We start from the raw sequence: 13123 nt of genomic DNA, 5'->3' as shown, positions 1-13123 counted from the left end.
AGGGACTAAAATTGTGAATGAAAAAAATGTGTTCCATGTGCCCCAAATGGAATCCAAGGAATCATTCGAGCCAGGATTTGTCACTTTGCCCATCATGCCTAACTTACATATAGTTGAGAAAATCTCAGCTTTCGCATATCATCTGTCACTTTTTGACCTTTGCATCAGGGGCATTAGCTGGACTGTTAATCACCTGAGGCTGAGCCCAGATTCTTCTCCAAAAAAAACTTTTTTAAACGTACTTCTAAATAGACTGTTTTCACGCATTTTTTTCTTGCATGTGAGGGTTAATTGCAAATATAACATGAAAATTAGACAAAAAAAGTTGGATTTATAATAAAACTTGCCTCGGGTGTTATCACTGTTTGCAGACATACTAGACCTATAAAAATATCCAACGTTTAGCTATCTATCAGGCTAGTTTGGTGTTGCTAGCCAAGGGGAGGCACAACTATCAGTGTATGGGTTTAGCTGCAACAGTGCCATGTAAAGTACATTATATTTCCTTATGTTCTGCTCATATCATGTTCATAATTTGGAACTCATATAGACATTTACACAACTTGCTTTCCTGCTCAGCATCAGAGGATGTTACTGTTTCAGTTTCACCTTTTACTAGTTAAAAAAATAAAACATTAAATATATATATATATATATATATATATATATATATATATATATATATATATAAAACAATCGGCGTATATCCATTTTTCCTCACAGAATTGAAAGCTGTCAGCCAATAAGACACGAGTATTGCCATCTATTTTCCTGTAAACCCTGTGTGATTGGTCTCGCCTCCGTTCACTGAAGATATAAAATTACAACACTGTTGTCTTCTTTTACTGACAAACCGCAGTGACAAATCGCTCCAAGTAGAGAATTATTCAGTGCTAAAGAAAAAAATCTTCGGCGCTACAGCCCTAATGCCCAGGCCTGGCCACGCCCCTGCTGCAGGTGTTCACATCGCGGCTCCGTGTCGCGCGCGTGTAGGAGATAAATGCTCGCCTGTCGCCTTGTCTGTCGCTGTTGTGAACGCACTTTAAAACGTTTCGATGTTCACTAAGGTACCTGTAAGAACACGGTTTAATACAGGAATTCATTTCAAGGATTTATGAGGAAATTGAGGAAACTCTCAATAATAAAATAAATAAAATCAGCGCGTGATCAGTTAAATTGCTAAGTGTAGAAGTTGTTGTGGCACGAATCATTAAAGGCACTTTAATCTACCATCAACAAATCTTACTATATTATTAACATGGTCACAGAATAACTTTATGATACTTCCATTGAAGTTAGCGAGCCCACGGTGCGCTGTGTGTGTGTGTGTGTGTGTGTGTGTGTGTGTGTGTGTGTGTGTAATACTGAAATTAGTGTCATTAGTTCTGGAGTTCTGCTTCACTTTACATTTACAACGCTAGCTTCAAATCAAGATAACCAAAATTAGGGTATTGCTATGTTGGCCATAACGTTTCTTGGCGCTGATATCACTAACTGATTAAAGAATCTCTGTCAATAACGGAGTTTAAAAAACTGTGGCCCAGCCGCAGCAAACTGCTGGCTTATTCTTCCACACTACACTAAATCCCTGTCTGTAGAAGAAAGCACAAATAAACCAAATCGTGGGCACAGTTTTATTCGGGAGCTCGAAACACACAGTTAACAGGGTTTTTTTTTTTTTTTTTTTAGTTCCTGTAATAATAATAAAATTTTATAATAATAACAATAATGATAAAAGTATTATTATTATTATTATTATTATTATTATTATTATTATTATTATTATTATTATTATTATAGGCTAATAATAATAATAATAATAATAATAATAATAATAACAACATAGCCAATATTTAGTATTTTATGTTATTTACAGATTATAGGAGCTATGAAGAGCTATGGCCGAATAACAAGAGGCAGGAGAATAAGCATGAACATACTGTTTGTATTGACCAGAAAATCCAAGATATCTTTTTTACAATTTGATGGGCTGCATCAAATAAAAAGCGGATAAAGATTATGAAACGATTATCAAAATAATATGAAAAGGAGAACCAAATGCTTTAGGGAAATGTTTTGTGTTTGCGGATGAATAAAGTAAACTGTGCTCAAGCATCACGATTTTGTGACCTCAATTTAGTATTTTGTGGCCACGTTAAAATCATGAGCACAAAATAAAACAGATTTATCTGCACTGTAAAAATGCTGGGTCTGCCTCATGCAGTAATGTCACATTTAAACACAACTAATCATGATTAAACCATCCATGCAAATATGTACTGTTTTAGGCTATGTTTGGCAACATATTTTATCCTGCACTGCAAAATGTTTATACGTTGTTATTGTTTATTAACTATTATACAGTACATATTAATGTATTTAGCTTTTTCATCTTTACTTATTATTTCCTCCACCCCTCTGAATATGCTGTCACATATTCAGAGGGAAATTTTTGCTGGCCAAAAGAATGTGGACAGCTGACCATCACACCCATAAGTGCTTGTTGAACATCCCATTCCAGATTTAGTTCCCCTTTGCTGTTATAATAACATCCACTCTTTTGGGAAGGTTTTCCACTAGATTTTGCAGCATGGCTGTGGAGATTTGTGCTCATTCAGCCACAAGAACATTAGTGAGGTCAGGCACTGATGTTGCGTGAGGAGACTTGGTTGCTTACCTTGATGTGTAGCACCATAAAAAGCAATGTGGGCGATAATGAAATTAAAATCGATAATATTCTTATTAAATAAGTAATAAGAATAATTATACGAGAAGTTAATTTCGAGATACTTACAACGTAAGAGGTACAGTAAGACTATACACATAAAAAAAATGTGTGATGTGTGCACACAAGGTGGCGCTGTTGCCATATCTAGTGTTCTCAACTACTCCACCGGTTTTTGTTTACTTGCTTATTTCCATATTTATTTATTTATTTATTTATATATTTATTCGTTTATTTATTTAAGCGCATTTCCGAAATGTCATTTACATTCATGTACTCATTCTACAGGCACACATTTCAGGACAACCTAAAAGTGACACCCAATTACAGACGTGCTACAAATGTGAGATCGAAACATCTCGCAATTAATAAAGGGGTAAACCAGTATACTGAAACCTTTCTCATGCCAAAATAGCAGAATATTAAATTGTAAGTCAAAAATGTTTTTATATAAACTTGAGAGAGCATATGGGAGATTTTACATGATCAAGTTGAAGATCAAGTTTTCTGCTTCAAAAAAGAAGCCTATAAGCTATTGAATCTATAGTTCATATGTAAACAATTTATAAATTAACCAAAATTTTATATACATTATTTAAACGATTGAGTATATTATTTATATTTGTATATTTCATTATTAGGAAAATTTCTTTCTCTAATTTGGTACATTTAGAGAATTATAGATCTCATAATAATTATTAAGAGTATACATTATGAGATCTTGGACATATCACCTAAATTAAGCTGCATGAGAATGATTTGTTTATAACAGCAACAATTTCCTCTTCTGAAAAAAAAAAGTCTCTGTACAATATGATAGACCAGTCAAGAGCGAGGTAGGCTTTACTTTAGAGAATATTCTGGAAAAAATTGCGCGCATTTGAATATACAGTTGTTTCATGAATTCAAGCATTATTTAAAGAGAAACTGGATCTTGATCGCGGGGTTAATTCACAGACAATCACGTATCAGTTACTAAAATATTTATTAACTAATTATAAATATATATATTTAATATATTATAATTATAATATATTATATTTTAGATCATTAGGGGTCGGATAAATTTTGTGGCTGATTTTTAATTGACCGAATTACAATTATTATTATTGCTATTATTATTTATTTATTTATTTATTTATTTTTTAAGAGCAATTGCGGTGAATAATAAGCAGTGAGAAAACCAGAAATTAGAAGGCCAATCCAGGATTTTTCAGCGTCCAGTTATCTTTAAGGCCATTAAAAATGTAGGCTTTATATCTTTCTCAGTGAAATAATCATTTTTTTTTAAATTAAATAGGCCTATGAGAATTAGATTATTTTTCAAATATATCTTAAAATAAATACGGTTTAATTGTCGTTATCATAAATTCTCCAAATTATATCTCATTAAATTTATTAAGTACATTTTATTTTATGCAGAAGCCAAAATATAATAGAGAAAGAGCACATTTCTGTGTATAAATAATCCATATCTTTATTTATTTGACATTCACTCGTTGAAGATGTATAAATATAAAGTTTAACGCTGGACACAACAAACGTCTCAAACAGGCAAAATTAAATACACAATTATGTTTGTTCGTTTCTCCGTGTTTTTTTTTTTTTGTTTGTTTGTTTTTTTGTTGTTGTTTTTTTAACAAAACAGCTCTTATATACACATGTACAAAAAATGGTCCTCTAATTTTCATATCTGCAGTGGTTATTCTCTGTAAATAATTAGGAAATAATAAAAGATGAAAGTGACAGAAAGCAGTCTCAAAAAAAGAAAGAAAGAAAGAAAGAAAGAAAGAAAGAAAGAAAGAAAGAAAGAAAGGGAAAAATATGGTCACATATGGCAACACTGACATTATTATATAAATAAGCTGAGTTAAGAAACTGACTTCTGTAGAGCCACGATCATAATGGAATTTGACAATTTTCTAGAAAGAAAGAAAGAAAGAAGGAAAGAAAGAAAGAAAGAACATCTAAAGGATTTTTCTTCTGTTCTCCAACTTCTTGAACAGTTTGGTGGTAGTTTGTATTTTTTTCTCAGTTCATGACAGGAGTAGTAGTCCTCATTAATTTACATTGTCTCTCGCGTTCTCTGAAATGTTGTGGATGTATGCATGGCTGTTTCCTCCTTTCTGTTCAGAGCACCTGATAGATGGGGTCTTGGGTCGGGCCGGACGGGCTGCAGGTGTTATTTGGAGAAGGCACGCTTGTCTCGGGTTGAGAGCCGGTGACCCCGTCACACAGCTCAGCCGCAGGGAGCGAGGAGGCGGCGGGAGACTCAGTGGAGATCCGCTCCACGATGCTGGACAGACAGTCCAAACTCGACACCACTGGGTTCTTATTACTCCTCACATCTCCTGGAAAGCCCATAATTAAACAAAACGGTTAGTATTTCATTACAGCATATCCAAAGGGTATTTCTTGTTAGAATGGCATTGAGGGACATTCGTGTTTACCATTTGGAGTTTCGTTGAAGTACGTGTTGTCATAGCTGTTTCGTCTTCCGGACGGGCGAGCAGGGCCATTAAAATCCATCTAGGAAACACGCAACACGAATCATTTTAATTCATTAGCTATTTTAAAATCTAATCTAATCTAATCTAAATAACATGACTAGCTGGATAGTGAGGGGGAAAAGCCATTGTAGCCTAATAAACGAACTGCGAATATTATACTGAAGGAATGTCAAAGCTGCAGAAGGTTCTCACCATGCCATCTGAGCAGTTGGACCTGGGACTGGAGGCGTCTGAATCTCCGCTGTATTGCTCCAGAACCGGGTAGTAGTTCTCCTCTTGACTTCTGAGTAAGGCTTGGAGAGACTCGATGTAACTGATGGCGTTTCTCAGGATCTCCACCTTTGGCAGCCTCTGGTTAGGGTTAGTAGACGTGCACCTCTTCAGGGTTTCAAAAGCATCGTTGACCTTGCTCAGGCGTCTCCTCTCTCTCATAGTTGCGGCTTTGCGCCTGTCCGCGTTGGTGGTTTTCCTCTTGCATGCTTTACACGCCCACAGGAGACACCTGCCCGCTTGGTGGTGCCCACTCGGCGCCCGGATATGTTCATCCTCCATGTGGTTGTGTTCATCCGACTTAAGCAAGCTCACGTGCACTAGCCTGGGGTCCAGGTCTTCGAAGAAGTGCATGTCGCTGGTGTTAAAGCAGGGATCGTCATAGAAATCATCAGCCGATGGGATGGGGAACGGAATATCCGACAGCTCCATCCTTTCTGCAAAAAAATTTTGGGATTTTTTTGTGCGTAAAAAAGATGTAGCTCAGAGTTTATCCTGCCTCTAGTTAAGTGTTTAGCCTAATATTTCTTAATGTTCTTGAAATTACAAGACAGTAATGCCGGGTTGGCTTGAATGCACTGCTCTGTGAGGACCCTTCCAGGCACTTGTTGCTGAGGAGGCTTCCTGACACCTTATATTCTAGTCCAGCCAAATGGGGACGTGTCCTGTCACTTTCCGTCTGACCAATAGGCAGGGACAGTGTAGGCGGAGCTTCATTCTAGCTGCACGAGACCTAATGACTGTAACAACAATGAAGGTTACAGTCATAAATTCATTTCTAAGTCAAAAATCACAAATTTTATATATATATATATATATATATATATATATATATATATAGAGAGAGAGAGAGAGAGAGAGAGAGAGATAGAGAGATAGAGAGATATATTATTTGGTATATTAGTATACAAAATGTGGGAGGAATAAAACGAAACTTTTATGTTTACTGTCATTAGTCAATCTACATCTATATTTACATATTAACTAAAAAAACACAAATTTCTCTGGCTGGTAAATTTTAACCTATTAATACCTACACGTAGGCCACATTAATCAAAAACAAAGAAATCACAGAAAGCGTTAAGAAATCATTATCTGAACATCACTAATATTATATATACATTTATGATACATTTTGTGGTTTACATTAAATACACTCGCGTTTTATTATTGTCTAACTGCAATAATAAATAGCATTTGCTTCGGGGATTTGATTCAGGAAGATCTTACAGTATGCGATTCAATCCTTTATTACAAACTGTAGTGATAACCAAAAATATACCCTAAACACATTCAAAAAGATTTTAGAAAACCACGAAGCATCAAATCACATTAGATTAGAAGTATAAAAAGGTTTAATTTTAGAGTAATTAATTTGGATTCATTTCAAATGTCTATAAAATGAATTTCGATTTTAATAATTATTATCTGAGTTAAGTAACGGCTGATGAGATTTCTTCTTAATGTCTCTTTGTTGTTGTTGTTGTTGTTGTTGTTGTAGGCATGTTGGTACCAAACCACATGATATCAGCTTGTCTTCTGCGCTTTGGATAAGCAAATACATTTCATGATTCAAACCCAATAAATGCATATTCTTACGCGGGACATGAGTTCATTTGGTTCATACAATCTATTTCCACCATGTACTTTATTTAGTTTCACACAAAAATAGCCACCGCCGGAATTATACCTACACCAACAGAGGGCAGAAAAGTGCCAAAGAGCCATATGAGATTCGCTTTGACTGCTTGGTCTCCAAAAACTATCTGCAAAAATTTTTGGTTCCAAAAGTAACTATGACCCAAATAATCTCATGGCCTACATTAAACAAAACACTACTATAAATTAATTCTATGAAGGCATGAGATACTTTTCCATATGGCTACCTCTCTGTGTGCGCCAAAACCACCTCTGGTGTTTATTGCCAAAAAGCTCTATTTTGGTTTCATCTGACCATAGAACCCAATCCCATTTGAAGTTCCACAAGTGTCTGGAAAACTGAAGATGCTTGAGTTTGTTTTTGGATAAGAGTAGAGGCCTTTTTCTTGAAACCCTTCCAAACAACTTGTGGTGATGTAGGTGACTTCGGATTGTAGTTTTGGAGACTTTCTGACCCCAAGACATAACTAATTTCTGCAGTTCTCCAGCTGTGATCCTTGTTTTTTGGACACTTGAACCATCCTCTTCACAGTGCGTTGAGACAATATTGAAACATGTCCTCGTCCAGGTTGTTTCATAACCTTTCCAGTTGACTGGAACTTCATAATTATTACCCCGATGGTGAAAATTGGTATTTTCGATGCTTTTGCTATTTTCTTATAGTCACTTGCCATTTTGTGAAGCTTAACAACCTTTTGCTGAACATCACAGATATATTCATTGGTCTAACCTATTGTTATGAATGACTAAGGGAATTTGGCCTATGTTTTAACTCATATTTATACCCCTGTGAGAGTATACAATTTTCTGTTCCTAGTCACCCAGGTGCACTAAAAATGCAAAATATCAATGGGAATATACTTTAAATATATTTTTCTCATATGAATTCATAGGGGTGCCAATAATTGTTGCACACCTATATTCAACAAAGATATTTTTTGGTTAAACCTGTGTTGTGTTTGCAATTGTTTGATGTCCATGAGAGCAAAGTATTTTTGTGAATTTTCTGAACAAAAAATCAAAAGGTTCAACAATAAAGACAAATTTTCACAGCCTTTTTTGCTCATATTTACCAAGGGTGCCAATATTAGTGGAGTTCATTGTATATAAACCTGATTATTTCAATTAATTAATGTAGATAGTGAAATAAGGAAAACAGTGACACAAAATAACAAATAGAGAACTCATTTAATATAAGGGTATTGGATATGTATCAAAAAACCTTGGTAACAAAGAAAGCGTTAATATCACATAACTCTTACATCATCAGTCACTTACTATTGAAATATTAAGTTTTGTTATACAAAAGAGAATGGCTTGGTTTTAACACAAAAACTTTATTAATTAAGTAATGAAGTCACGTTACTGTTCTAACAAGCCCACAAGCTAAGATAGAAGCATTTCTTTTCTATACTTCAAGTCAGGTTTTTATTGCATCAGTGGGAGGTTTTATTATTAGGGGAAAGTTCAAGCACTGTTCAGTTCCTTGTAAAGCTGGTCAATGAGATATTCTCCGAATCCTGCAGTACCATCAGTGGTGCATCCCACTCTCTGAGCGTTGGTCAATAAGTCACCCAGAAGCTTGATCTTTGGGACAAGTGGTCTGAGGAAGTGGCTTTTGACCACACTCATGGTGTGAGGGTCCTCATGCTCATGTGCTAGCCGACATAGTTCTACCATGATGGCCATCTCCTCCTTCCACTGGCCCAGCATGAGCTCCAGAGCAGGGAGCAGCGCACACACCTGCTCAGTGCCTGGTCTCTGCAAGTACGTGCACACACACACACACACGCCATAATGCCATAAATGTCATCATAAAGAATAAATATATAAAAGAAACTATATCTTAAGTTCTTGTTACCCAACTTCAGATGTTTTTTACAATAATTTTTTCCTCAATTTGAATCTACAGTAAGATAAACTGTGCATAAATAATGTTCATGCTACAATCTGTATGGAAGAAACTGATGCTGTTTTGAATTAAAAATGCTAAAGTTGAAAACAAAGTTTGGTGACCTTTAATATAGCTATTTTAAAGACAGTGAAAACATTTATAGGCAGAGATAGTTTTCAGCAAGACGATTATTTTTACAATTAAAGGATTCACTTGGCCACATTTAAACATGCGCATGCCTTAGTCTCCATGCATCAGCGGATAACAAGGTGTTCCAAATCGCTGCTGATGGACCCTCACCAGCCTCACTCCGGATCAATTTTACATGAGTCATAAAACTAGGGAAGAGAAGGGGGTTAAACCAAAAAAAAAAGAAAAGGGGGGGGGGGGGGGCTAAAGTGGCAGCAGAACCAGTGCCACAGTGTACATCTGGAACTACAATTAATGCACTGTCCTTCCGCTTTCACATTAATCTCCCCAATTTTCCGGAACTCAGGGGAAACGTATACCCTGACAGGCATTAGAGACGAGATCCCCGCAAAGCCCATAGGGGTTTTAGCCCTCTCTCTCTCTGACCCCTTCCCCCCTAAACCACTGCCCTTGCCTGCCAAGAGCCCCTCTGAAGCAATGAGATTTTAAAGGTATATAGGGAGACATGGATGCCTTGGGTAATACGATGAGGATATCATTTTGGCAATAACTGCAGGCACTAAAATAGCACAAGATATCTGAAAAATTCTCTTCCTTACAATTTGAGCCATATCAAACTGTACCTCTATTATTTTAGAAACGCAAGTGGGAAACACTATGCAATGCAGAACAGGTCTTAAGTCAACTAATTGAGGTATGGCAATGTTACCCGAATAACTTTGTTGCAGTAATGTCCCCCACGTTCAGACAGGTATTGTACCAGAGCCTCGGCCCGTGTCTGCTCCCTCGTAGACTCCTGATGGAAAAATGCAGCCACACGGGACAAGGGCAGATCATCTTGCTCAAAGACCTTAGCCTAAAAAACACAATGCAGGCACAAATTACAGTCATCGCCTCAAAGATCCAGAAAGGATTTTACATTATAAAACTGAGTAAAGTGCTTCAGTCTTTCTGTTCTGTTCTAGTGATTTGATGGTTATGAGTTCAATTCCCAAAACTGGCACTTTTAGGTCACTAATTAAGGTCCTGGAACTGGAATTTCCAAACTGTCCGTAGTGTGTGAATGTGTGTGATTGTGCCTTGCAATGGGTTGGCAGGGTGCATGGTGTTCCCCGCCTTGTGCCCCGAGTTCCCTGTGATAGGCTCACCCGCAACCCTGTGTAGGATAGGTAGTACAGAAAATGGATGGATGGATAGTAACGGATTAATGAATAATAAAGATAAGGGAGGTAAATCATGTTAAAAACCATATCAAAATGTCCTGTCCTTTATCAAGTTGTGTTTTAGCCGTGCTAGTACTTTTGATTGCAAGTACTTTTCAAACCACAGGCTCTTAAAGCTAGTGGTACATTTGTAAAGCTAATTATAAATAATTATGTAACCCTTATATAGCACTATGCAGCATGTTGTCTTGATTTAATTGTACTGCTTAGGTTTGTTTACATGCTCTGTGATACACAGCAGTTTGAGCCCATCCCATCTTCATGAACTTTCTTTTATCTTTCTTAAATCTGTCAGTTACTGCACTCTCTGTAGGAGAAAGCTCGTGGATTTCCATGCTTGGCACGTCTGTTTGGGTACACAACACATTCATGCTTTAGCAGTTGACATGCTTTAGACCAGTGGTTCTCAAAATGAGGTCTATGTCTGTGGCAAAATTTCAACATGCTTTTAAAATAATATATTTATTATTGAGTTCTTTATTATCAGCCAGGTGAACTGGATGGGTTTAATCCAAACCTCAATAACAATAACTCAAAAATCAGTAGGCCTATAAATAACATCAAGTTGATTAAAATGTCTTCTGTTAGTAGAGAGCTCAAATTGAAAAGACTTATGGCTCTAACAAATAGGCAAAATATTATTGCACACAATTAAATAATGTTCGGTGCACTGGGGGGTCCTTTTTTTAGGTTAGTTTGCTCTGACTGCAAAAAGTTTGAGAGCCCATACTTTGGAGCGAAAAGTGTTTTTTGTTTTGTTTTGTTATTTTTCACCTCACAGTAAAACCATATTGAAATAAAGCATCACACCTTTGCTACTTCTACATATGGCTCTTTACTCACATGGTGTGTTTTCCATGTAACCTAACCTGTTAAAAGGTCTAGGATTAGAGTCAGAAGTCACATGAGGAGCAGATAAAAACATACTTTTATGGAAAGAAACGCAGTACACAAGTGGAACCACGTCTCTGTAAAGCATCAGGCAGGGTGTAGATTCCTGTTGCGCAATATTATGGTTTTGTTTACTCTGTAGCTACTCCACTGGATCAACTCTTACCAAAGCTTCGAGTCGGTAGGCAAACTCCATCACTGAAGTTGAAATTCCACATAAACCTTCCTCAACGGCAGCAGGGAAATTTTGCTTCGCTTTACTGCCCACGAATGCGCGGTGTGCTTTACACATGGGAACATTCATTTTTAATCTCTTCTCGGCTGGTTCCGACATGTTTCCGACTCTCTCGACGCCGCCGCTAGGTTTCTGAACAGCTACAAGCTTTCTGATTCCTTCATATGCCTTTATAACGCAGTTATTTCATCTACTACAGCAAATTAATGTGCAGAAATAAAATAAAAAACAACTTCCGTGCTGTCTTCCCCTCACGCGACTCGGTGAAATCGTTTCCAGGTCATCTGCACATGTTCATCCGCCCCTCGTAGGCGACTGAGACGCTGGTGAGAAAACGCTAGATGAGAGGAAAAATAACGAGTAGTACCACATTTATACAATGTTACAGCACTTTGCCTTTCCCAATCCTTTATAGATATACTTTACCTTGAAATATAATCTTGAAAATACTTTAAAATGTGTGACTCCATTTAACATTTTGGGCTTGATACATCCTTTTCCATTAGTAATCCACCATAGATGTACATTATATCAAATGTACAATTTGTGTCCCATATTTACTCTACTCTGTTACCTAAACACATTCTATTGATAAATAACAATAACCCGACATTAACCGGATTAAGACAATACTTTGATTGAGAAACTACCATGCAAACAGCAATTATTGATAATCTTAATCCGGCTAAAGTCATACTCGAAGTGAACACAAATCGAATTAAGACGTGGAGTATTCCTGTTTTAGTCACATTATAGACATGTAAACACCTTAATCACACTATTAACGTTGTGTGGGAGTTTTCACCGCATTTTGCGACAGGACATGTACACACACGGCAGTGCTCAACCGTTTGACGGCAAACAAGAGAGCACGGCTGCTGGCTGTTATAACCATGATTCTTTGTAGCCATGAGTTATCAGGCCTCACACTTATCAAGACACACACTGATTAGAGATGCAGTAAGTGATAAAGCAGTGGCCCTCTTCACCCATGATACTTAAGATAATATACTTCTGTAACACTTGCCCTGAGTCTCCCAACCGTTTCTCCCAGAAGATCCCTCTCTTGTTTCAGACATGGCCCATGTTTCCTTGGTCTCCCTGGATGGGATGATGGACATGAGGGACTGGCCAGCCCCCTGGGGCCCGTTGGGTCTGGAGGGAAGAAAGGAGAACACCCAGCTTATGGTCAGCCCTAGGTCACCAAGACCTGCACCCCTGACTTGACCTCTGGTCCTTTAAACACGTTTATAATCACCTTGTCCAGATTTATGTAAGTGTAACAAATTGCACACCCAATGCAGGGACACAGCTTTGATGGCTTGTTCTTAGTGAATCTCAGACTTAAAACATTGATAATTGGACTTAGTATACCCGAGATCACATTTCACACAAAGGGTTTATTGCAAAAGCAATGTTATGCACAGCAAGAGGTGTGTGTATGTGTGTGTGTGTGTGTGTGTGTGTGTGCATATTTGTCTGTCTTGTGGTATGCACAATTGTGTTTTCCAGAAGACCTGAGAGACAAAGTTTGTCAAATCTTGCTGTAGACCTCCTATAGACCAC

At 37.1% G+C, this 13123-nt stretch overlaps 2 protein-coding genes across 2 annotated transcripts; both read right to left on the bottom strand.

The window, feature by feature from the left end:
* Positions 1–4051: 4051 nt before the first annotated feature.
* Positions 4052–6098, bottom strand: myod1 (myogenic differentiation 1). Its single transcript, XM_053641715.1, has 3 exons — positions 5428–6098; positions 5176–5254; positions 4052–5076 (listed from the first exon to the last, which is right to left on the bottom strand). Exons 1-3 carry the CDS (start codon positions 5935–5937, stop codon positions 4856–4858), a joined length of 810 nt encoding a protein of 269 aa, XP_053497690.1. The 5' UTR covers positions 5938–6098; the 3' UTR covers positions 4052–4855.
* Positions 6099–8333: 2235 nt separating this feature from the next.
* zgc:172145 (Ferritin light chain, oocyte isoform-like) lies at positions 8334–12013 on the bottom strand. The gene is made up of 3 exons (XM_053642364.1): positions 11489–12013; positions 9918–10064; positions 8334–8925 (listed from the first exon to the last, which is right to left on the bottom strand). The coding sequence occupies exons 1-3, from the start codon at positions 11654–11656 to the stop codon at positions 8632–8634; spliced, it is 609 nt and encodes a 202-aa protein (XP_053498339.1). The 5' UTR covers positions 11657–12013; the 3' UTR covers positions 8334–8631.
* Positions 12014–13123: the final 1110 nt, after the last annotated feature.

Source organism: Ictalurus furcatus, chromosome 14 (assembly GCF_023375685.1).
Source record: "Ictalurus furcatus strain D&B chromosome 14, Billie_1.0, whole genome shotgun sequence".
Taxonomy (NCBI): Eukaryota; Metazoa; Chordata; class Actinopteri; order Siluriformes; family Ictaluridae; genus Ictalurus; species Ictalurus furcatus.
The sequence above is the reverse complement of the archived record's forward strand: the minus strand, read 5'-3'. Positions and strand labels throughout refer to the sequence as shown.

What these genes read in the sequence shown, in the direction of transcription:
- myod1 (XM_053641715.1), bottom strand. Translation starts at nt 5,937, where the DNA reads ATGGAGCTGTCGGATATTCCGTTCCCCATCCCATCGGCTGATGATTTC. An exon ending in CCAACTGCTCAGATGGCATG is followed by an intron (nt 5,255 to 5,427) that starts GTGAGAACCTTC and finishes CGTGTTTCCTAG; the next exon opens with ATGGATTTTAATGGCCCTGC. An exon ending in CTTCAACGAAACTCCAAATG is followed by an intron (nt 5,077 to 5,175) that starts GTAAACACGAAT and finishes TGGGCTTTCCAG; the next exon opens with GAGATGTGAGGAGTAATAAG.
- zgc:172145 (XM_053642364.1), bottom strand. Translation starts at nt 11,656, where the DNA reads ATGTCGGAACCAGCCGAGAAGAGATTAAAAATGAATGTTCCCATGTGT. An exon ending in CCTACCGACTCGAAGCTTTG is followed by an intron (nt 10,065 to 11,488) that starts GTAAGAGTTGAT and finishes TGTGTTTTTTAG; the next exon opens with GCTAAGGTCTTTGAGCAAGA. An exon ending in ACTGCAACAAAGTTATTCGG is followed by an intron (nt 8,926 to 9,917) that starts GTAACATTGCCA and finishes ACGTACTTGCAG; the next exon opens with AGACCAGGCACTGAGCAGGT.